Raw genomic sequence first — 23,865 nt, 5'->3', positions numbered from 1 at the left:
AAGGGCACTTTCATGGAACTTTGTGACTTGCTTTCCCCGCCCTGAACCGCAAGAATACCAAGATGAGAGCAGCCCTCACAGTTCACAAGCAAGTGGCGATAGCCCTCTGGAAGCTTGCAACGCCAGACAGCTACTGGTCAATCGGGAATCAATTTGGAGTGGGCAAATCTACTGTGGGGGTTGCTGTCATGCAAGTAGCCAACACAATCACTGAGCTGCTGCTATCAAAGGTAGTACCTCTGGGAAATGTGCAGGTCATAGTAGATGGCTTTGCTGCAGTGGGATTTCCTAACTGTGATGTGGCGATAAACGGAATGCATATCCCTATCTTGGGACCGGACCACCAAGGCAGCCAGTACATAAACCGAAAGGGGTACTTTTCAATGGTGCTGCAAGCACTGGTGGATCACAAGGGACGTTTCACCAACATCAACGTGGGATGGCCGGGAAAGGTTTATGACGCTCGCGTCTTCAGGATCTCTGGTCTGTTTAAATGACTGCAGGAAGGGATTTACTTCCCAGACCAGAAAATAACTGTTGGGGATGTTGAAATGCCTATAGTTATCCTTGGGGACCCAGCCTACCCCTTAATGCCCTGGCTTATGAAGCCGTACACAGGCACCCAGGACAGTAGTAAGGAGCTGTTCAACTATAGGCTGAGCAAGTGCAGAATGGTGGTAGAGTGTGCATTTGGACGTTTGAAGGGTCGCTGGCGCAGTTTACTGACTCGCTCAGACCTCAGCGAATCCAGTATCCCCATTGTTATTGTTGCTTGCTGTGTGCTCCACAATCTCTGTGAGAGTAAGGGGGAGACATTTATGGTGGGCTGGGAGGTTGAGGCAAATTGCCTGGCCGCTGATTACGCGCAGCCAGACACCAGGGCAATTAGAAGAGCACATCAGGAAACACTGCGCATCAGAGAAGCTTTGAAAACCAGTTTCATGACTGGCCAGGGTACCGTGTGACAGTTCTATTTGTTTCTCCTTGATGAAAACCTGCCCCCTTGGTTGACTCTAATTCCCTGTAAGCCAACCGCCCTCCCCTCTTCGATCACAGCTTGGAAATAAAGTCACTATCATTTAAAAAACATGTATTCTTTATTAATTGATTATAAAAATAGGGAGATAACTCACAAGGTAGCCCGGGTGGGGTGTGGGAGGATGGGAGGAGGGAAGGAAAAGGCCACTTCCATACTTGTTGAATGACAGCCTTCTGTCCACTGGGGTGGAGTGGTTGGGTGCCCGGAGCCTCCTCCCCCCCCTCCCGCACACATTCTTGGGCATCTGGGTGAGGATTCAGCAATGGAACTTGGGGAGGAGGGAGGGTGGTTAAACAGGGGCTGCAGCAGCAGTCTCTCTAGCTGACGTTCTTGAACCTCCACCAGATGCCGGATCATGTCCGTTTGTTCCCGCAGTCGCCCCTGCGTTGCATCCTGCCTCCTCTGATCTTCCTGCCACCACCTCTCCTCACGTTCACTGGCCACTTTCCTGTCCTGTGCTATTGTGTCCCTCCACACTTTCTGCTGAGCTCTTTCAGTGCAGGATGCCTGCATGAGCTCAGAACATTTCATCGCACGTGCGTTTTTTTCGCCGCCTTATCTGAGATAGCCTTTGGGACGGAGGAGGGAGGCTTGAAACATTTACAGCTGCGGGAGGAAAAAAAGGGAGATAAGTATTTAAAAAGATACATTTTACAGAATAATAGGTATACTCTTTCACGGTGAACAACACTATTCACATTACATAGCACATGTGATTTCGGTACAAGGTCATTTTTTGCATCTTATATTGAGTGCCTGCGGTTTTGGTGTTAGAGATAAAACATGCCGGGCAACAGAATTCAGCTTGCAGGCGGCCATGGTAAGCCATAGTCTTTCAGCTTCTGCAGCCTTCATAACAGCAGCGCCCTCCTTTCCCAGACCAAGCAAAGCCCGTTGAGTTGTCCATTTAGGGCTGCGGTTTTCGTGTTAACGTGCAGCAGCAGAAATCAAACTAACCCCCCCCCCGCCATCCTTTTCTCTGGGATGACCGCTTTAACTCTCCCCCCTCTGCACCGCGTGGCTCGTATCAGGGAAGCTCCCTGCTAGCCAAACGCGAACAGCTCAGCGCCAAAAGGTTGGAGCTTTTTCTATCTACCTGGCCAGTGCATCCAAGTTCAGATTGCTGTCCAGAGCGGTCACAATGGTGCACTGTGGGATAGCTCCGGAGGCCAATACCGTCGAATTGTGTCCACATTAACCCTAATTCGAACCGGCAATATTGATTTCAGCGCTACACCCCTCATCGGGGAGGAGTACAGAAATCTATTTTAAGAGCCCTTTATGTCGACAAAAATGGCTTCGTTGTGTGGACGGGTGCAGGGTTAATTCGAATTAACGCTGCTAAATTGGACCTAAACTCATAGTGTAGACCAGGCCTTAGACTGGTAAAGAGAAGGGAAGTGGAAGCAAAGAAGGGTGAGAAGTGTAATGGACAAGGAGGGTCAGACTGGACATCTGGGTAGATTAAAATACTGGGAGAGAGGTGGGATAGAAAAGTATCTAATGGCAATACAGCAAATGCGGTGGGAGGGGGGGGCGGAGGGAGGAAGCTAGTCCACTTTTCAGAGTAGAGATGAATGATGATGTCCACTGATAGCAAAAGCTCTTTGTTTGCTACTGCTGTTCCCGTGGGAGGTGGGAGGGAAGACGGGTGGACCAAATAATTAAAAGCATTATTTGTAGGCTTGGCAGAATTCATTTTTTAAAAATAATTTCAATGGATAATATCAATGTTTATTTTTAAGAATTCTGTTTGTTTCTTATTGATTTAGATTTCTTTCAACTTTTATTGATTTAAATTTTCACAGTTGTGAGAAAGTATGAGGGAGGTCAGAAGATGCTGAGATTCAAAAACTTAAAGCTTTCAAACAAATTGTCAACATCACATGCCAAAATATGCAAAGTAAATATCCTTAAATTAAACTCTGATACATTCTCAAGCCACATTTTTCTTACTTTGTGTATCTGTAAATTTTTATTATTTTTGATGAAAGTATTTTTTGTCAGTTTGTGTGTGTATGGTGAAACTGGTAGAAAACAACCATAGTAACAAACAGCAACAAAGTAGTATATAAAAGAATTTAAAAGATCCTTACATGTAGATTTCTAACTGAAATGTAATTCTCTTCCCTCTATTCTTCAGCCTTAAGAAACTGGCTTCATGTTTTAAAAAGGAACTTTTCTTTGCATAACTCTAAAGAGGAACAACTTGTTTTCTACTTTGCTAACATTAAAAGTCATTGTTAGTAACTTTAGCTCCCAATTCATTACTGTAGTCATGTTTTCAAAGCCTGGTGTAGGAGATAAACCCTTAGCAAATGAAGACAGCATCCATTTTCCTTGTACCTCAGGCCACACAGAATTGATTGGGGTAATAAAATGACAGTAGCTTGTAATGTACTGACGGCTCTTTAATTTGAAAACTAGTTCTAGCCTGATTCAAAGCTTGTTTAAAGCCAATTTATGACTTACATAAATTTCAACTACACCAGAATAAAACATGATGTATGAAAATTGATACAGAGTTAACATGACATATTCAAACCTGTCATGCTGAAGTCACCTCCTGTGGGGAGTTTTTAGGAATTTTTTGTTTGGTTGGTTGGTTGGTTTGGTTGTTTGAAGTAGCAATGGCAGAAGAGTAATTGCTAAAGTTCTGCTTGGCATAAATATCATTGTAAACTACAGTCTACATTTCCCATCATCTTGTTTCAAATATAGCTTTGTAATCTTTCTGTATGTCTAAATAATGTAGTATAAGCACATGTTTATATTATGCTTTTAAGAGTCAGTTCTTCATTTCCTTCATCAGAATGAAAGTGTATCTAGGGCTTCTGTTCTGTACAATTTAACAGCTGCTGTGACTTTAGTAGAGACTGAGAGATAAATATGGTGTGTTGTTACCATAGATCTCCCTGTATACTCTATATTTGCTAGCTATATTTGAATGTCAGCATTTTCATTATAAATCCTACTTTGGTTGGGTGGTGAGATAGTCATAGGTACAATGTTTCAGTTTCGCACTAGGCTAAAACTTAGCCCCTCGTTTAACATTCGTGTGTGTGTGTGTGTGTGTGTGTGTGTGTGTGTGTGTGTGTGTGTGTGAGAGAGAGAGAGAGAAAGAGAGATGAGTGTTCTGAGCCGCATGACTCATCCCTGAGCCTGAGTGTTCTGAGCCTGATGAGATAATTTGACATAATTACCTGTGAATCCCAATCCACAAGCAAGGGCAGGTGTATAGGCTCCTAAAGAAAGGAGCCACTCCAGTCTGCTCAGTGTTGCTGTCTTGTTGAGTGTGGGGGTCACTAGTAGCTCTGATAAACTACCCATGCCAGGAGCTGCAGAAGCTCCCCAAAAGTGGGGAGCCACTGGTGCCCGAACCATGGCCCTGCCCACATGCCACCCCCGAACCCCCACCCTAGCACCACTCCTTCCTCTGAGGCCCCACCCCCACACTGACTCTTCCCCCCAAGATCCTGCCCCCACCTGTCCATCCCTTCCCCTCATCGCTCGTCCTTATAGCTGAAAAAAAATGGGGAGGACTCTGGCTCCCTGACCCCCCTGTTCCAGCACCCATGCCCCTGCATCAGGCTGAACCTGCTCCTCCTCAAGCCATGGCTGGTCACCCAGCTTTTCTAACATATATGTGCAAAATATATATACACCGTGTTGTTGGAAGCAAACTTCAGGGCCTGAATATTTTGTTATCTTTTTAACATTCACAAGTATAAGACATGTACATATACTATCTATCCACACGTGTGTATTTTTATAAATTGTTCTCAGGAATGCTAAAAAGAAACAGACAAAAAAAATCAGGCCCCAAATTTGACCTACAGCATTATTACCACATAGTAGTGAATGTTCTCCTAGGTTGTATATATCTATTTTTTCTAAAATCTATCATTATTGTGAGGCCACATAAAACAACCCACATCTATTCTAGAATCTCATTATTTCTGCATGTGCTACTAGTGCTGTCATATCAATGATACTTCTGCACAGTAAAGAATACAAAAAGAAGCCATGTTACACTTTCTCATGTAACAGCTTCTGTTACACTATGAGAAAACAAAAATATGCCCAATGGAAGGAAAAAAGTCGAGAGAGTTAATACTTTCAGTTCTCTAGGGGATTACATCAATGATTAAATACAATAAAAAGTTGTCTGTAGTTTAAGGAACTGTCCACCATGGAAACTGCCATTCATTCTTTTTGTCCACAGGTCAGATACGGTTAGGTAACTGCAAGGTGATTTCCCACTTTCCTACCTTTCATGTTGTCAACTCTGGTTTCTGGTGACCTAAGCTTTTAAAACTGCCTCAAACTGTCTCACACCCAGAGTTAAATCAGCAATGCTTCTGTGTCTGGTGCCCCCTTTCCCCCCCAACCAACCCAAATTGTAAAGATACCAAGGATTGGATCACTGGTCTTTCCCCCCTAAAGATTTGGGTTTAAATCTTGTCTACATAACAAGTGAAAATGACTCAGAGATTTTATTCAAATATCTAGTAAATATTTGTCAACATGCCAGTAAAACCTCATAATTTCCCCCAACTATTTGTTTTTATTTTTCCAGGACTGGAATATCATAGTTGTTACAGATTAGAAGTATATGTGTTGATTGTTTATAGAAATGTGCATAATATTTGTACAAACTGTGCTTGACTTAAGCCAATACCATCCTATTTTCTTAAATTTCATGAGCACTAATGTCAAAAGAGTCACAGTTGAAAATAAGAACATCTTTGTATATACATGTAGAATGGCCACCTGTTTATCAAATGCTTCCTCTTCTAAATTAAATGCCAACCTAGTAATTAAAGATGAGTCCAAACAACCTTAAGCTCAGAGGAAGCTTGGATCTAGAGCAGAATTTTGCAGCACTCTGGTGTTATTAACATAGATACTGTTGATTTTAACGGTAACTCCTCAAAAATGAAAGTACGAAGCATTCGCCATTTGTGTATATATGCTGAATTTATCCTGTAAAAGTAAACTGTTAAAGTAAACTTCAGTAAACTGGAAGCTTCACTTCTTTAACAGTGATTTTCCCCCCCCCATAATTTATTCATTAATTTAATGAATACTATGGTCCATTAGAAGATATATATAATGGCTTCAGGATGCAGATATGTGGCCCTCCATATGTTGGTCAGAAAATATAATGGTACTCTAATGAACCAAAATGTGCATAAACAACAAAATGTCTATCAAATAATTCAGATAATTAAGGCTTGCAAGTAGCAGTACAGTTGTTGTTTCTTTTCTTTCTATTAGAAATAAACAAATGAAAAGTCCTTCAGTACAGTGTAAAAATGACCATGTTGGGTTTCTTGCAGCCTTAGAATCCTAGAATTTATCCTGCAGGGATGAGGGAGGAATAATTCTTTGAGTGGTTGCAGACATATATTCCATTCAGGAATGCTCACACCCAGGACACCAAAGCTAGAGAACTTTGCTTAGCAGTACTCATTGCTGGATACTGTATAACTTTGCTGGATACTAAAAATCATGGACTCAACATAAACACTGGTTTTATCTCTCATTCCAACTGTCTGTAACCCACTAACTCTTCTTTGTCCTGTGACTACAGAGCTGTTAATTGTCCATTTCATCTTGAATGGTGTCTTGCGACATGTCTTAACTGCTTCGGCGTAATAATCTATTCCACCTTGTATTTAGCTGTGACACTGCGATTATCTGTCCCAGACCTGAAGAAGAACTTTGTGTGCCTCAAAAGTTTGTCTCTCTCACCAACAGAAGTTGGTCCAATAAAAGATATTACCTCCCCTACCGTGTATCGCTCATTTCACTACTATAGAGTGTGATCAGAAGAAACTGGTGCTAGAGTGCACAAGAGAGGAAAATAACTTTTTACGTGCTAGTTTTCTCATGGTATGTTTGTTGTGGAAGTCACATGCATCGGCTAAACAACAGGAGTATCTAAAATGCTCACTGCTGCCTCTGCAGTCTAATTAGAAGCATCTTTGGCAAGTTCTGGAAAGTTTCCTATGTAGTTCTTCATGATGCAAGACCTTGTGGAAGGAGAAAAGACAAGAAATTCTGCAGAGTGGTTCTAGAGTGTTATGCATATCCATAGGAAAAGTGGAGAGGCAAAAAATTATTTCAGTAGAAGTTCTATTTTGATTAAAATACTTATTCCAATTTACCTTTTTTTTTTCCAATAAAGAGAGTTTTTGTCATAGGTCAGGTCTGAAGATTTCTTGATACATTTTAAACCTGTCAGTTGCTTATGACGCTGATATAATCTAGGGTTGTCAATTAATCACAGTTAATGCATGCAATTAACTCAAAACAAATTAATGCATTATTTTTTTTAATGAGAGTTAATCGCACACCAGGGCACCATGCTCAGCGAGGCACCGCTGCATGCCTCCAGGGCAGGGATGCCCCTTCTCCCGTCACCCAGCTCCACTGCTGCTGCTGCCTCCTCCCCTCTCCCCCCCACCAGAGTCGCTCCAGGCCAAGCTGCTCCAGATCAGGAGCCTGCCTCCTGTCTGCTGCGTAGGGCAGAGGGACTGATGTCGGGGTATCCCCCTCCCCCCACCCATGTACCAGGTCACTGCTGATCTGGGATCAGGGGACGGGGGGCTGCTGCTGCTGCTGGCTCAGGGGTGAGTGCTGCTGATAGCAGCTGCTGCTGACTCAAAAAGCATTCAGGCTCCTGAGTGCTCTGCTTAAAGAGACAGCCCTCCCGCAACACACAGTCTCTCTCTCTCTCTCTCTCTCATATACTCACACACAAACACACACACACACACACTTCCCCCCAACACACACACTCTTCCCCCCCAACATCCAAAAATATTTTAATAAATGGTATTCTATTATTGTTTAACAGTGTGATTAAAACTATGATTAATCACTACTATTTTTTAAATCTCGCAATTAATCATGATTAATTATTTTTTAACCATTGGACAGCCCCAATATAATCCTTTCAATTTATTGGCACACATGGACCTCATCTAAAATTCCCACTCATGAGTACTAGATAACTTGTTTTATTTTTGCTAGGGTGGGGACCCTAGTATAGACAAGACACCAGCTTCTTCTGGCTTTTTTACCACTTTGTCAATTAAACATTCTAAGCCGTTGTCCTCAGAAACCTGGTTTGAAATATATATATATTGACTCCCTATAAAATTTGAAAGCTGTGCTTCACAGGTCCTCTGTCTAGTTCAAGCTGGCTCTGGTTGATCCTGAGGTCTCACACACCTTTCTTCAAATTCCATACTACTGTTAAGAGTTAACTGTGTTGACTGTTATGTCACCTTAACAAGCCAGTGCAACAGGACTGTGAGAAGTGTTTATCAGTTCCATTCCTGCAGGTTGATGGTCATCTGGCTGCCCCCCCACCGCATCTCCTTTCCCTAAAAAAAGGCATTGGACCAGCCAATTGCTCCTTAAGAGGACAGTTTAATATATAGAAGAGTGGCCCAGACCTGTTGTTGGGTTCTTTGTGTTTTGCAAGAGGAGATGCTCCATACTGGCTAGGAGAGGAAAATCTGTGGAATCCTGGCCCTGTTGGGAAAGGAGTTCATAGCTGATATTCAGATTTGGTTGGTATTTGGGAGTCAACATCATCTAAACTATAGGAGTCTGAAATATTAATATTACCCACATCTGTTGTCATACTTGACTTGTTCAGAGCTAGAGGACACTATTTTTAAATCATATTTTTTTATTATTTTTACCCCACCTTTCTTAGTAATAATAACATTGCATCACTAACCTCACCACAGTTAGTGGCACCAAATTAAATAATATATTGGGACGCAAATGACAGGCAAAATCTAGGGAGCTAGGAGTCACCTGGACCAAGAAGCCTGCCCAAGAACAGCATTTTTCTGCAACAGAAGCTGCTGTCTCCTTCCTCCGTCAGAGCAGAGAAGATCTTGCTGCTGCAAACAGTCATTGAGCTGCCAAAGGCACAGATCTGAAAAGAACAGCAACTCCTCTCTCCCAAAATGGAAGAGGAAACTAATTGACTGGCAATCATACTAATTAGCTTTCTGGTCTTCAAAGAGGAGACAAGCAAGAACAGCAATTCAAGTCAGTCTGCTGCCAGTGGAATCAGCAGCCTAGCATACCCTAGTCACTCCAAGAGACAGCCACTGGGAGGAGATTAGCCAGTAGCCAATTTGAGCAGAAACAGAGTCAGCGCTAGGCATAAGCAGACTAAAAATTACTTAGGGCCCCGAGCAGCTCAAGGGGGCTTCCTGTTTGCTTTTTATTATGTGTTTGCGGGGGAGGGGGTAAAATAGTCCTGCTTAGGGATCCCAACCCAGTCAGTTATCCTATTGTACTATAGAGGCAAGAGAAAGAAAGCAGTGCTATAGGTACTGCTCTTTGTAGTTTTCTCAGCATATTTAGCTACTCTGCTACTGAAAGTCTTTGAGCAGCTGAGTGTGGTAGGTTGAGAGAGCAGTGCTTTTATCTGTATCACAGAAATATTTGAATTGGAAGGCACATCTTCTTGGGTTATCTAGTTTTTCTTCCTCTTGCATTGTTACAGAACTGGTATTAGTATCTCTAAACCTTCCCTGAGGAATGGGTGTTAGACTAACTTAATATTCTCATTGATGGGATTCTACGTTCTCCACTAGCAGCTTCTCCTCTAGTTGTTCTTATAAAAGATCCTCCTGATGCTTAGCGTAAATTTTCCTCACTGAAGTTTAAGCTGGTAGGATATAGAATGGGACAGGATATTCAAATCCTCTACTTGTAAGCCATTAAGGGAGTTGGGTAAAGAAAGGGAGGCAATGGACTGAAGAACCATATTTTATCTTGGTATTGTAATTTTTTTGCTCAGTGTCCTGCTTCTCCTACAGGGATTCAACAAACCATTTATATTTGCCTATAGAGACCCTAAAGGAGGCTCATTCGCAGTCCTAAAGACTTCTCTCATGCTCTCCAACCTCCATGGGGAAAAAAAAATAAACACCCTCCCGCTACTCATTCCTTCATTTCAGAGATTCCATGATCCCGATGCTAGAATGGGCAGATCTTGTTTCTCAAACCAGGGAACTGAAAATCAGTTTTAAACGGACTACTATAAATATATAAAAATACTCAATGCTATTTTTCTCTTGTTTTCTGTTTTCCAGTTACAAGGGTCTGAATGTTGCTCTCTATTTTTTTTTTTTTTAAATCAGAGAACAGCAATATAGGATGCAATCCTAAGGGTAGTTACAACATATAAATAGCCCTCCCTGAAAGCATAACAAAGGATCTGGTTATGAGCAAAAATGTGAATGGAGTGTTTGTCCCAGACCGTTCACCTCTTGCCTTTTGAATATATATTCAGGGAGTTCAAACAGATGTATTGGGTTAAACTGCAAACACTGTGTCAACATAAAACTTGAATTTATTTTTTCTAGAGGTCATTATCTTGGAGAAAGTCAGTAATGAGCATCTCAGCTTGCAATTTCCGAGAGTGCATTGCTTGATATCCTTGCAATTAATGGCTCTAGAGAGAAGGAAAGTGGTATATCAAAAGTACATATTCTGTGTTTTATGTGATGACATCTAAAATAACTTTTGTAATGAGCATTATAACAAACACAGTACAATTGGCGCAGATTTATAGAATTGTTCCATATTTTAAAATGTTGCAATCTATGCAGTTATCAAACCCACAGTATCGACTAGTGGAGATGTTTAAAGTGCTTTTAATTTTGGCCAGCCTAATGTAGATACATATATATTGGAGGATAAACCAAAGGGTAATGTTGAAAATAAAATGCAGATTTACCAGGAGTTCCTCCCTCACATAGGACTACCTGACTGCAGAGTTATTATAGCTTAGGAAATGATGCTTCAAAACAGACAAATACCAAGACATGCTAGTTAAGCTAAGATAGCTAAGATGAACACACAGAATCATAGAAATGTGGGGCTAGAAGGGACCATCGCTTAAAGTTGTTTGTCCAAACTGTTCTTAAAAGCCTCCCAATTATGGGGATTCCACAAACTCCCTTGGAGCCTATTCCAGAACTTAACTACGCTTACAGTTAGAAAGTTTTCCATAATATCTAATCTAAATCTCTCTTGCTGCAGTTTAAGCATATTTGAAGACTGTTAACAGGTTCCCCTTCAGTCTTCTTTTCTCAAGACCAAACTGCCCAGGTTTTTAACTTTTCCTCATAGGTCAGATTTTCTAAACCTTTTGTCATTTTTGCTGCTCTCCTCTGGACTCTTTCCAGTTTGTCCACATTTTTCCTAATGTGTGGCATCCAGAATTTGGACACAGTACTCCAGCCAAGGCCTCACGAGTGTTGAGAAGTACGGGACAGTTACCTCCCGTGTCTTATGTACAACACTGCTGTTAAAACCCTGCTGAATGATATTAGCCTTTTTCACAACTGCATCATATTGTTTACTCATATGCAATTTGTGATCCACTATAACCCCCAGATCCTTTTCAACAGCACTACCATCTAGCCGATTAGTCCACATTTTGTACTTGTGCATTTGATTTTTCCTTCCCAAGCATAGTACTTTGCACTTATCGTTATTGAATTTCATCGTATTGATTTCAGACCAATTCTCCGATTTGTCAAAGTTGTTTTGAATTCTAATCCTGCCCTGCACAGTGCTTGCAACCCCTCCCAGCTTGGTGTCATCTGCACATTCTATAAGCATTTTCTCCACTCCATTATCCAAGTCATTAATAAAAATATTGAGTAGTATCGAACCCAGGACTGACCCTGAGGGTCTCCAGTAGATACTCCCTCCCAGTTTGACAAAGAACTATTGATAACTACACTTTGAGTATGTTGTTTCAACCAACGTTACAATAATTTCATCTAGGCCTAATTTCTCTAGTTTGCTTATGAGAATGTCATGTGAGACTGTGTCAAAAGCCTTACTAAAATCAAGATATATCCCATTTACTCTTCTCCCCATTCACTAGGTCAGTATCCCTGCCAAAGAAGGAAAGTAGGTTGGTTTGTCATGATTTGTTCTTGACAAATCCATGCTGGCTATTCCTTATAACCCTACTATTTGCTAGGTCCTTACAAATGAATTATTTAAAAGTTTGTTCCAGTATCTCTAGTATCTTTCCAGATATTGAAGTTAGCTGATTGTTCTATAATTCCCTGGCACTTCTTATTCCCATTTTTAAAGCTAGGTACTACGTTTGCTTTTCTCAAGTCCTCAACGGTGCTCCAGGAGTTCTCAAAGATAATTGCCAATGGTTCTGAAATTGCTTCAGCTAGTTCCTTAAGTACCCAAGGATGAATTTTGTCAGGCCCTGCCAACTTGAATACATCTAACTTATCTAAATATTCTTCAACCTGTTCTTTCTCTATTTTGCATTGCATTCCTTTCTCCTTGTTGTTAATATATCTCTACCCCGATATAACGCGACCCAATATAACATGAATTCGGATATAACGCAGTAAAGCAGCGCTCCGGGGGGGCGGGCCTGTGCACTCCGGTGGATCAAAGCAAGTTCGATATAACACGGTTTCACCTATAACGCGGTAAGATTTTTTGGCTCCCGACGACAGCATTATATCGGGGTAGAGGTGTATTAATTGTATTAAGTATCTGGTTACCATTAAACTTAACTGAAACAAAACAGGCTTTAAACATGTCAGCCTTCTTGATGTTATCCATTATTAACTCTCCTTCCCTGCTAAGTAAAAGATCTATATTTTTCTTTGTCTTTTTCTTGCTCATAATGTATTTATAGAACCTCTTCTTATTGCCTTTTCTGTCCCTTGCTAGGTGTAGCTCATTTTGTGCATTAGCCTTTCTGATTTTGCCTCTACATGCTTATGCTATAGTTTTGTACTTCTCCTTAGCAATTTGTCCATGTTTCCACTTTTTTTAGGATTTTTTTTTATTTTCAAGTCATTAAAGAGCTCCTGATGGAGCCATATTGGCCTCTTCCTATCTTTTCTTCACATTAGCATAGTTTGCAGTTGTGCCTTTAATACTGTTCCCTTGAAAAACGGTCAGCTCTCCTGAACAGCTTTTCCCTTAGATTTTCTTCCCATGCGACCATACCTACCAATTTTCTGATTTTGTTAGTCTGCATCTTTGAATTCCATTGTCATTATTTTGCTACTGTAACTTCTTCCTTTCCTTAGAATCTATCTGGAATATATAACTCTCTAGAATCTATCATTTCATGATCAGTTTCACCCAAACTGCTTTCCACCTTCAGATTTGCTACCAATTAGTCCCCATTGATCACAAGCAAGTCTTAATTGGCTGGGCCCCGGGTTACTTCTCCCCTTTCTCAAAGAAAAAAGTTGTTCTCAATACATACTAAGAACTTACTGGAATGTGGTGTTTTGCCATGTTACTTTTCAACAGATGTCTGTGTAGGTAAATTTCCCTACTACTATCTGATCTTTTGTTTTGAATATTTTAGTTGTTTATTCTAGAAATGCCTCATCCACCTCTTCTTCCTAAATTGATGGTTTATAGTGCACACCTACTTTAATATCACCCCTTCTATCTTTACCCAGAAATTTTCAACTGGTCTTCCTCTCGCCTCCTTCTGGACCTCAGCAGAAGTATATATTCTTGATATATAGTGCCACATCTCCTCTGTTTTTCCCCTTCCTGAATAAACCAATATTCTAGACATGAGATATATCCTATCAAATCTCCACCAATTAAGTCATAATCTAGTTTATGCACTAATACTTCCAGTTCTTCCTGTTTATTCCACATACTCCTTGCATCTGTGTATAGACATGTAAGATGATGAGCACATTCCCCCACTTATTTCCCTCTTGTTGCTCCTATAACCTTATTGTCATTTTCCATGTCCCCCTGCCCAACAGTTAAACCTCTGTTTATGATTAGCTGTTGGCTTTTGTCGCCTGCCCCCTTTGAACCTAGTTTAAAGCCCCCCTCACTATGTTGCCAAATCAGTGCGTGAATATGCTGTTCCCCTTCTTGGTCAGGTGGGCCCCATCTCCTCCCAGCAGACCTTCTTTCTGGAACAGCATCCCATAGTCAAGGAAGCTGAAGGACTCAGAAAAACTGACTCCCTCAGGGATATATTCTTGCTCTAACTTTTGTCAATATATTTACGAATGACTTGCCTCCAACAATTTCAAGGCCATTCAATATGCAGATTACATCTACTTTGCTTCATGAGAGAGAGATTTCAAAAAGTTTGAGGACATCCTAAATCAGAATATGGCAGCAATCAGTAGCTAATGCAAGAAGTGGAGATGTAAGCCCAGTGGGTCAAATACAATGTTGTCATGCTTCCATCTCAACCATGCCACGACATCGAGAACTCAATATCTTCTTGAATGGAGAATGACAGACACATGACCCAAAGCCATTATATGTAGAAGTAATTCACCTACAAGGACCATCTCACCAAGGTCGATCAGAAGATTACATGCAGAAATGGCCTCTTAAATAAGCATGGGGTCTGGACTGAGGAATGATGCAAACACTGTGTAACTCAGTCCTAGATCACTGCTTAGTTGGAGAGTACTGTGCTCCTGTGTGGTTAAATTCCCCACACAGTTATTTGATGTACAATTGAATCAAACAATGAGAATAACAGGACCTATGGCACCAAAAAAAGTTTCACTGGCTATCAGTCCTCTCTAATATCCTGCCTCCTAACATCAAAGGTTATATTGCAGCAAAGAAACTCCTTGACAAAATCCAGGAAATGCCACAACTTCCACTTTTCAAATATATATAGGAAATGCCTTGCCACTGACTCATCAGTGGAAGACCTATCTAGACTATGATACCAACCATAGCTATGGCAGATGCTGTCAAACAGAATGGGAACAAGCTGCTCAGTCTGTAAAAATCTCCTTCCTCGTCATTCAGCCTCATAAGAGACTGCCTGGCTTCAAACTGCCATGCTACTCTGATGCAGGTTTAACTGTTTCATATGCTGGTTGGTGAGGTGTGTGGCAAATGACCACACCCAGGGACTCAGGAACAGCCCTTTGTAGCTGCAGTTGAGGATCCTGCACATCTATTAAATGACTGCTCATCTCATGCTGGTCTATCCAGACTTCACACTGCTGATCCTGAGACTGTTGAGTGGATAAAACATGTGATACCTACCCAAGTCTTTTTGACATTTTTTCTTTTTGTACTTTAATATCTGTTTTATCTTCCTACTTTATATTTTATATTTTCAGCATCTTTCCGTGTTTATTGCATCACTTGTGCATTTGCTAATAATAATACTGTATTGTTAAAGCATCTGATGGACAGATTCAGTAAGAACTTTGCACAGTTTTATGTTCTACATCAGCATTCAATGAGCCACAAAACAGATTTGCATGGGGTTTGGATGACATGGATTATACAGTAGGTGAAATGTTTATTGAATCTAGTGCTAGATTTGGGAGCATTAATTAAAAACAAAAGGAAAAATGAAATGGACCAGATTCTCTTTTCAGTTACACCTATCTAACCCTATTGGGCCAAATTCAAACTTAATACAAGTGAACCACAGCTCCCATGGAATTTTTGGATCAACCTCAGTAGTGACATAAAGGGTGGGACAAATTCTGCCCTTAATGGTATTTATTGATTTGTCAAAACACATATGGTTATTAGTGTACTCGTGTCTGTTTTCTCTAATGCTTAAATAGGTGTAATTAAGCTTTAAATAATACAAGCAACTAGGATGCAAGTGACAAGTTCTCTGCTTCACTGGTAGGTAGAAGTACTAGTCAGATTGTGTTTGAAGACTTAAGGAATACTTAATAATTACCTCTTAAGTGCCTTGTTTTTCAGTTCTTGTTCTGCCTTGCTCCCAGCTGATTGCAGAATCATGCCTCTACTCATTCAAGTCGGAAGAAAATTATTTTTTCCTTTCCACATGAAAGGAAGGTGAGGGCAGGAGAGAAGATAATACAAATACTAATATAGAACTGTATATTTTCAAATATGTACAAACATTTACTAATTCTTACAATACCCTTGTGTAAGGTATATAATACCCCCATTTTATAGATGGAAAAAACTGAGACAGAAGTTAAATGACTTTCCCAGGTTAGAAGGTTTTTAGGACTTAGGAGTTTCTGGCTTCCATGCCTGTGTTCAGACCACAGTACCTCTAAAAAGTCTCTCTTTTGTGGAGTACCACTTCAATACACTTCTGAGGGGTCTATTTGTCTCTGTTGCCCTCAGGACTCCGAACCGTCAAATGAAGTGGTCTCAGAGGCCCCAGGTAATGTGGTACCCTCTACCTCAAGAAGCAGCTCTGAAGAGCTGGTAGCGGTGGCACAGAAACATCCAGAAGAGGTAGGACATTCTGTGTCTATTTTATTCCTAAATTTATGTTGGGTATATAGGTTTACTGCAATTTTTCATGCCTGGTCTTAACTTTACTTATAGCAAAGCCTTTGTTAAAGCTAGAGGTCAGGCTGACCCTTCCTCACTGTGTCCCTGGCACCTAAGACCTAAGGCCTGCTGCAATGCCTAGGGCCTCAACCAATGCTGTCCATTAGCTAAGCCCATTCTATCTACTGTTAACTGAGACTCTCATAATGAATGACTGGGCTTTCCAGGAATACTTGAAAATATTTTGTTCATTCCTTATTTCTCATACATTCATGGCAGCAAGAATTCCTTCAAACCCTGGGGAAGTCAGAAGAAATGGACTCTGGTTATTAGAGGATTTTTGTTTATGTAAAGCTATTGCCAAACTTCTCAGAAGTAAACTTGGCTAGGTTACGTTGACCATGATCTGAAGGGAACTTCCCCCTCATTTGTAAGGAAAGGAATCTTGACAATGAATTGACTATCTATCTGTTTTAGCCCTCATTAAGAACACCTTGCTGGCACCACATACTGTGTGCATGGTCTATTCATATGGCCAGGCTCCCCACTGCTATGATAAAGCCTTGGTCCTCAGTCCCTAAAGTCAGCTCAGCAGTAGCTCCCGCTTGGATAGAAAATCCTCCCTACCTATTGAATGCCATTATTTGATTTTCCCTAGGAAAGAATGTACAGTAGATAGAGTTCTTAAAAGGTTCTTTGATTATGTGGCTGACAACTTGGCATTTCTGTTCTCTCTTTCTATGTGATTTTTATGGCATGACAAATTATAGAAATGTTGCTAAAATGTTACAAAAGACAGCAGTTGAGTGAACCCTCAGCATCTCTAAAAGGACAGCATCAAAGTCCACACTGCAGGTGCCAACTTGTGACTGAACTCCATAATGTGGCCCAAGACTCATTCTGTCTCTGAACCTACAGCATGGGTACCCTTCCATAACAGGGGAGGTAGGCTTTCTGTAAAATTCAAAATCCTGACCCTCTCCTATACTGGGAAACCTCTTTTTAGGGGATGAGTGTTTCCAATTTCAAAATGTATTATTGAAATAGGGGTACCACCTCAGCCCATGAGGAGAAGCCTTAATTTTCTACTTCCCCAGAGCCCCTAAGAGTTTTAGATACTCCTTTCCTTACTATAGACCCATCAGGAAACATTATCAAATGATGTCAAGTATCAGAGGGGTAGCCGTGTTAGTCTGGATCTGTAAAAGCAGCAAAGAGTCCTGTGGTACCTTATAGACTAACAGACGTATTGGAGCATGAGCTTTTGTGGGTGCATGATGCATCCGACGAAGTGGGTATTCACCCACGAAAGCTCATGCTCCAATACGTCTGTTAGTCTATAAGGTGCCACTGGACTCTCTGCTGCTATTATCAAATGAAGTGGTCATTATATTAAAACCAGTCCTACTCCTTTCTGTGTTCTTCTGGCTACAGTCCTCCTCATAAAGAAAGACAGAGAATTTTTGCCATTCAGTATCAATGGAAATATGGTTCCCCTAAAGTTGGGCCCTTTCTTTAGTCTCCTGGTGCTATTTTTAGAGCTATTTAATATCTTCTAGAACATCCTGCTCTCCCTGATAGTCTTGTCACTATGTCCAGCAAAAAAGAACAGAGTCCTTTACCACAGGACATTCAGTGATTATTACCATTCCGTCTTAAGTGAGATCACCAGTTTACCCCATTTATTTTGTGGCAATACCATTACTTTTAGATCTTGAAATGATGGTCAGTTTATCCCACCTAAGTGGTCCCACCCCTAGATCTCAGGACAATATAATACAGATTATTATTAATAATTCTATATAATGCTCTGAGTAGCAGAGAATAGCTTGGTATTAATATTCATAAATTCTGGCTCCTAATTTCTGGCTTTGCCAATTTACTCCAGTGATTGGCACTGATTCTGGCACAATTTCTGGATGTTTCTCTGGCACTTACCTCCAATGGAGAGGTCAAGATTAAGAGTACATGTCATGAGATTAGCGGTGGATGGGAGGGGAAAGATGGGTTTCAGAGAAAGGAGTGAATGATGACTGAGAGAGGAAGAGGGAAAAAAAAAAGGGGAAGATTGATAATTATATGAATTTTGTCCTTGAAAAAGTCTGAAATTCTGGGGAGGGGGACCCTAGCGAGTTCAAAGAGAGGGATGGAAGACAGAGAAATGATGTTAAGGCTTTAGGACTAATTGAGGATGATATTGTTTAGCCAGCTGAACAAGGGAAGGACAAACATATAGGCAGCCTGTGAGGGAATGAGACTGTCTTCAAAGATGCTCACTATAGCATAAGCAAGACTAGAGAGAGGTGAGACAGGGAGAGAGTTAGGGTTGAGTTTATAGGGGACTTTGGGTGGTAGAGGAGAGGAACAATGGTATCTTGCCTAATTCCAAGCCCACACCAGGATATAATTGGTGTAAATTGTACATTGGTAACTCATCGTGAATGCAAATTAATGTGACTTACACATGGAAGGCCTTGTTTCTAACTGGAAACATGTCTGAGAAGCACTGCTTTATCTTACACCTTCATTAACAATCCTTTCAGTTGACTTTTCTCACTACAACACTGTCAATGTGTAAATTACACCAGCTAATACTGAGAGTGACATATACCATTTTATCAAGGAATAATATATACCATAATTTGTGTCCCATCTGAACGTGGCCCATGAAGTGCTGATAGGAAGACAGTTAGGTAAAAAAACATGTAATCACCCAAAGAGATGGAAATAGGAGAGGGAAATAGAGAAGTCAGAATGTTTAATAGACTGAAGGTTTCAAAAGTATGGCATTAACAGGAGCTGGGGGAGAGCAAGTGAGAAATAATGAAGATGGTGATCAAAAAGAGGGATGTCAGAATTGAGGGAGGCAGGAGGAAAACAGTTCATGGTGAATACAAATGGTGAAACATCCCAGCCTAAAAGTTACAGATTAGTTTCTATAAACTAGAATTTTCATCTGCCAATGATGTGTCTTTGTCTCAGATACACCAATCTGAATCCAATATTCTTGGGAATTATTTGTAATTTATTGCCAATTCTAATATTTGTTCGTAGTGTGTGTGTCTTCAGTTGGACTATCAGAGTAGTTTTCTGTGAGGGTTATTTTGTTGGTTTTGTTTTTGTTAACAGAACTCACAGCAAAATTCCTAGCTTCCCTTTCTCTCTGACTGCTAAAAGAGCTTCACCCTGGGTGAATAGAAGGACAAGGTGGGATCTGCTTCTGTCCTACCCTCCTTCCCTCATGATCTTTATTATACTCATGTCTTTGTGATAGTGACCATGTCCACATATATGTTTCCAGTGCATAGATAATAAAGAGCTCTGAACCTTATTTAGGGCTTGGGACACTACTACAACACAAATAATCATAAACAGTTAATAACGTCTTTGCAGTTTGGTGCTTTTGCCTGTTATTTGTATGGCATGAGGGACTAAGGCAGTTACTGTAGATTAGAGTACATGGGATGCAGAAACGTAGTTAAAAAAAATTGCTTTACAGTATCATGCATTAAGTTAGAAGGATATGTTGTTTCTGTAGTTTCAACACTTATGCACTTCTGAATAAAATAATCTAAAATTTGTAGTTGGTTTATAATACTGTTGTACTCACAATATCCATATCACTCACAAAATCCATACTAAACACAAGGAAGTTTTCTGCTTTATTATAGTGAAGAGCTGCTGGAGTTAAGGTTATATAACAGTTTCCATTATAACACTAGACTTTCTTTTCACTCACCTGTAACTTGCTGAATATGCTCATGCTTATTCTCTGTATGACAGCTTTCTTTTTTCTTTTAAGGTTGGAGCAATTATAGTTCAGCTGCTTTTATGTGAGGAAAGTGGGGAAATGGCACTTTTCTCATTTTATATATAGTGATTGGCCTACAGTCCACATGGCTGATGAGGTTTAAAGGATGAAATATGGAATGGAAATGGTCCTTTTTGAGGAGTAGTACCTTTCATTGTTTTGAGGAAAACCAGTTTGGATTCAACAGATCCTGCAAGTTGATCTGCATGGGTAGTAGACCTTTGCACCCATGTGGAGCCGAGTTGACTTCAGCAGGATTTTATGCGGGCAGATCCAGCTGCCAAATTAGGTCATATTTTTATAATTCATGTAGTAAGCATGCACAGTAGAATTTTTTACTAAACCCACAAAATGCACACCTTAGGATGGCTACATTATGCGTGCAAGTATGCCTAACCTAGCTGCTCACTAAATTCAGTAGTCCACTGAATTATACCAAACTGACTGGAGCAGGGCTATTTTCCAAATGTTTAACAGAAATACAGGCCAAAATATACTTTTCTCATAAAAAAGAATTCTTGCATCCTGATTTTGAATAGTCCTTGAGCTGATACACCTGACATTTTAAAGTTTGGTTGACATGGAAATAACCCTTCCCTAGTCTTAGCCCAGAAGAAATTGGTTTTGATTTCACTGTCTTGAGTTTGAAAATCAGGTTTTGCTCAGTAGATTTTTGGCAAAACTCATTAGGCGTGATGGCAGTAGTTGCATGGTTTAGCTAAATTTACTTCAAAGTAAATTGGCTAGTCACTTACAGCTGAGGTATTTAGGTAATGTTTGATTATGTTCTGTTGTTTAAGAAAAAGTATGTGATAGTGTAATTAAAGACAATACTTCAATGTGTAAACAAGAGGGGAAGAATTTATGTGTGCAACCTTAACTTCAGCATTGCTTAATCATCATTCTCCTAGAGAATTGGGAATAATATTTGCTTTCCATAAAATTGTATTCTGGTGTGTGTTATCTTTCATGGAGTTCTTGCAATGATGGTGCTTAATACAGGAATTTTATCAACCTAATCACTTCAAACTTCACTTGGTACACTCTGTTTTTAATAAGCTGCTGAATAAGAAGAAAAGCCTGTCTTTGTCTGTTGGTTCCTTTAAACCCAGGGCCCAGAAAAATCACATTAAAATATCTCATTCTTGAATTGAAAGTAAAATAGAAACAAATGAGGTATGTTTAATAGCTTCTTTTGACAATCCTGAAGCAAATCAGTTTATCACATTGTACTAGTGTGGGCCCAGAGGCTTACAGAGCTCTTCTTCCTGCATGTATGTGTTAGGAAAGCAATACCGATTCAGATAAAATGCCATGCTAGGCTTTTCCTTTTATTCAACCACCAGAATATTATGAGTTCATGGCATTTAGCTCTGATGCAAAAAGTATGTTTTTGAGCCTCTAGGTAAAATGTAGAATGATGATATTGTAGCATGCAAGCATGCATATAGCCTTTGTATCTGATTTGCTTTCTTACTGCAGTGCTAAAACTACCAAAACTGTACAAAGCCTCAAGATACTGAGCTAAGAAAAGATGAAAATACATGCCCATTAATCTGTTTCTGAACTATTAGGCATTCATTGCTCACGGCATATCTGGATAGAGTATAGCCTTTTTCCATCAGTAATTCACTGCTGTAGTATAGTGCTCTGTTTTATGGGGAAAGATGTGTTTTGTACTTAAGTCAACTGCTATTACTCATAAGTACTCTACAGGTAGTTTTAAAGGATTATGGATGTTGGCAAGAGCCTTGCCAGCCATTAAAATAATTCCATTTGTCTTCTAAAGGCTAGAGGAGACTTCTACATTATTTCAAATATGAGCAAAGGGAATGTCCCTTATTTTTATGACCACAAATGGCAGCTGACATTTTCTTTTGTTTTTCCACTACTCTCCACCCCTTGATCTTTAAATAAAACATTGTTTTCCAAGTCCCATTGCCTCTTGGAGCTTCAGTAGATTCTAAAGCTTGCATTAAAAGAGCTTTCAAAAAAATCAAACCTGTCAACTTAATTAGCAGAGCCTAATATCCAATCTTGTTTTATTGTATAGGCTTTTTGCCTTTAAACAAAGTGAAATGTGACTTGTTTATATTCACATTGAATTAAAAGGAATGCTATGGCAAAATGTGTAGCAATACTTTTCTGATACTTTCTCCATCCTCTAACCTCAGTAATACCAGAAAGACACTAAATAACTGTATTATTTTGATAAATATCTGTCATATGCAGGTCAGAAAATAATTCAAAGGCCACCAGAATAAACAATGGGAAGGGGCAAAAATAATTCATGCACACAAGGACATGCAAGAAAATGTTAAGCAGCATACGCAGTACAGTACCTTGACTCTTGCCCTTGTAAATAGACCAGATGCTTTCATTTTTTTTCTTACTTCAAAGATAGTGCAATATTTTCCTTCTGTTCCCTGCAACTGTCAAATTAAACACCTGTAAGAGAAGAATTATAGTAGACTGTTGCTGGTATTTCAACTATAAATATTTTGTTGTCTCTTAGATGAAGTTAATTGGAAACAAAATAGAGTTTTCCACATAGCATGGCTTGGACTACCTATTTACCCTTGTACACTTCAGTTTTGTTGTTCTTTTATTTAAAGTGTTATCCTACTCTGAAGAGTGACTGAGAGGTTACCTGGTGATTGTGATTGAGCCTCTCCATATTAAATTTGTTCAGTTTACAAATAGAGATGATTCTTCCTTAAACTGCCAACCCAGTAAACTCAACCTGGGATCTGAAAGTCAAGTGAGGTTCTTTCCTTCTTAGTTTTCATCACTAGTAATAAAACTTCTGCAGGCCAGATTGTGTCCTTAGTTATATCTGTGTAAATACTTTATTTTCTGATTACATCCTTAGCCACACTTATACAAATTCACTCCTGTGCAGAGGGCCTGTACAAAACCTGTGAACCACTTATATTGAATTTCAGAGTGTCTGTTGTATGTGGCACAGCAAGAACAGTGATTTGTAGCAGCATAGAATTTAGAGGTGGAAAAGACATATTAGATTATCCAGGTCATCTCCTGGATAATGCAGGCTTGTTCTCTGCAGTACTTTTTCTAGGATTTTATCTAGTTTAGTTTTAAAAGATTTAAGTGATGGCACTTCTGCCACTTCCCTTTGGAGTCTTTTCCTCAGCTTATATACTCCTGGCCAAATCATGCCCCATGGAACACTGCTGTTAACTTTTTTTCTTTCTTTTCTTTGATGGCTAATGTATTTTAAAATTGTAACAAATTACCATACTGTGATTGTTGTGCACTTAAACTATTTTCCTGAGTTTATACAAAAGTCAGATACATTCTAACGAGGTCTAACCTGAAGCTTAGTTGTCAGTTATCTGTGGTCTGGCTATTCAGGTGAGGGTGCAGGCTGCTACCAGCAGGCCTGTGTTCCAAACTAATGCCAAGGTTATTTATCTATCCAGATTACCTGGTATTCAAAAGGTGAAAATAAGTCTTGTGTCCTATTTCTTTATGATAGGTGTTTGTGGTAGTCTAATGACTTGGTTTCCCATTAATACTTTTCCATTTTCATAACAGAGGAAATTAGCAATATATTATATTTGATATGTTTACTTGGGTTCTTGACTTATTTTAAGAAGAAATGTTATCAATAAAAAGGAGAAAGTGTTGCCTTTTGCATGATGAAGTGATTGCTTCTGTCAGAATA

At 39.9% G+C, this 23,865-nt stretch overlaps 1 protein-coding gene across 2 annotated transcripts in view; it reads left to right on the top strand.

The window, feature by feature from the left end:
- PHF14 (PHD finger protein 14) overlaps positions 1-23,865 on the top strand; it is a 277,173-nt gene that overhangs the window by 219,562 nt on the left and 33,746 nt on the right. Inside the window, exon 18 of one of the 2 annotated variants that reach the window (XM_024206090.3) lies at positions 16,214-16,327. The exons of the other annotated variant lie outside the window; for it this stretch is intronic. Coding sequence (XP_024061858.2) covers positions 16,214-16,327 — 114 coding nt within the window. The remainder of the gene's footprint in view (positions 1-16,213; positions 16,328-23,865) is intronic. 2 annotated transcript variants of the gene reach the window in all.

This window comes from Terrapene carolina, unplaced genomic scaffold (genome assembly GCF_002925995.2).
Source record: "Terrapene carolina triunguis isolate 2854851 unplaced genomic scaffold, T_m_triunguis-2.0 Scaffold84, whole genome shotgun sequence".
In the NCBI taxonomy this organism is placed as follows: Eukaryota; Metazoa; Chordata; order Testudines; family Emydidae; genus Terrapene; species Terrapene triunguis.
The sequence above is the reverse complement of the archived record's forward strand: the minus strand, read 5'-3'. Positions and strand labels throughout refer to the sequence as shown.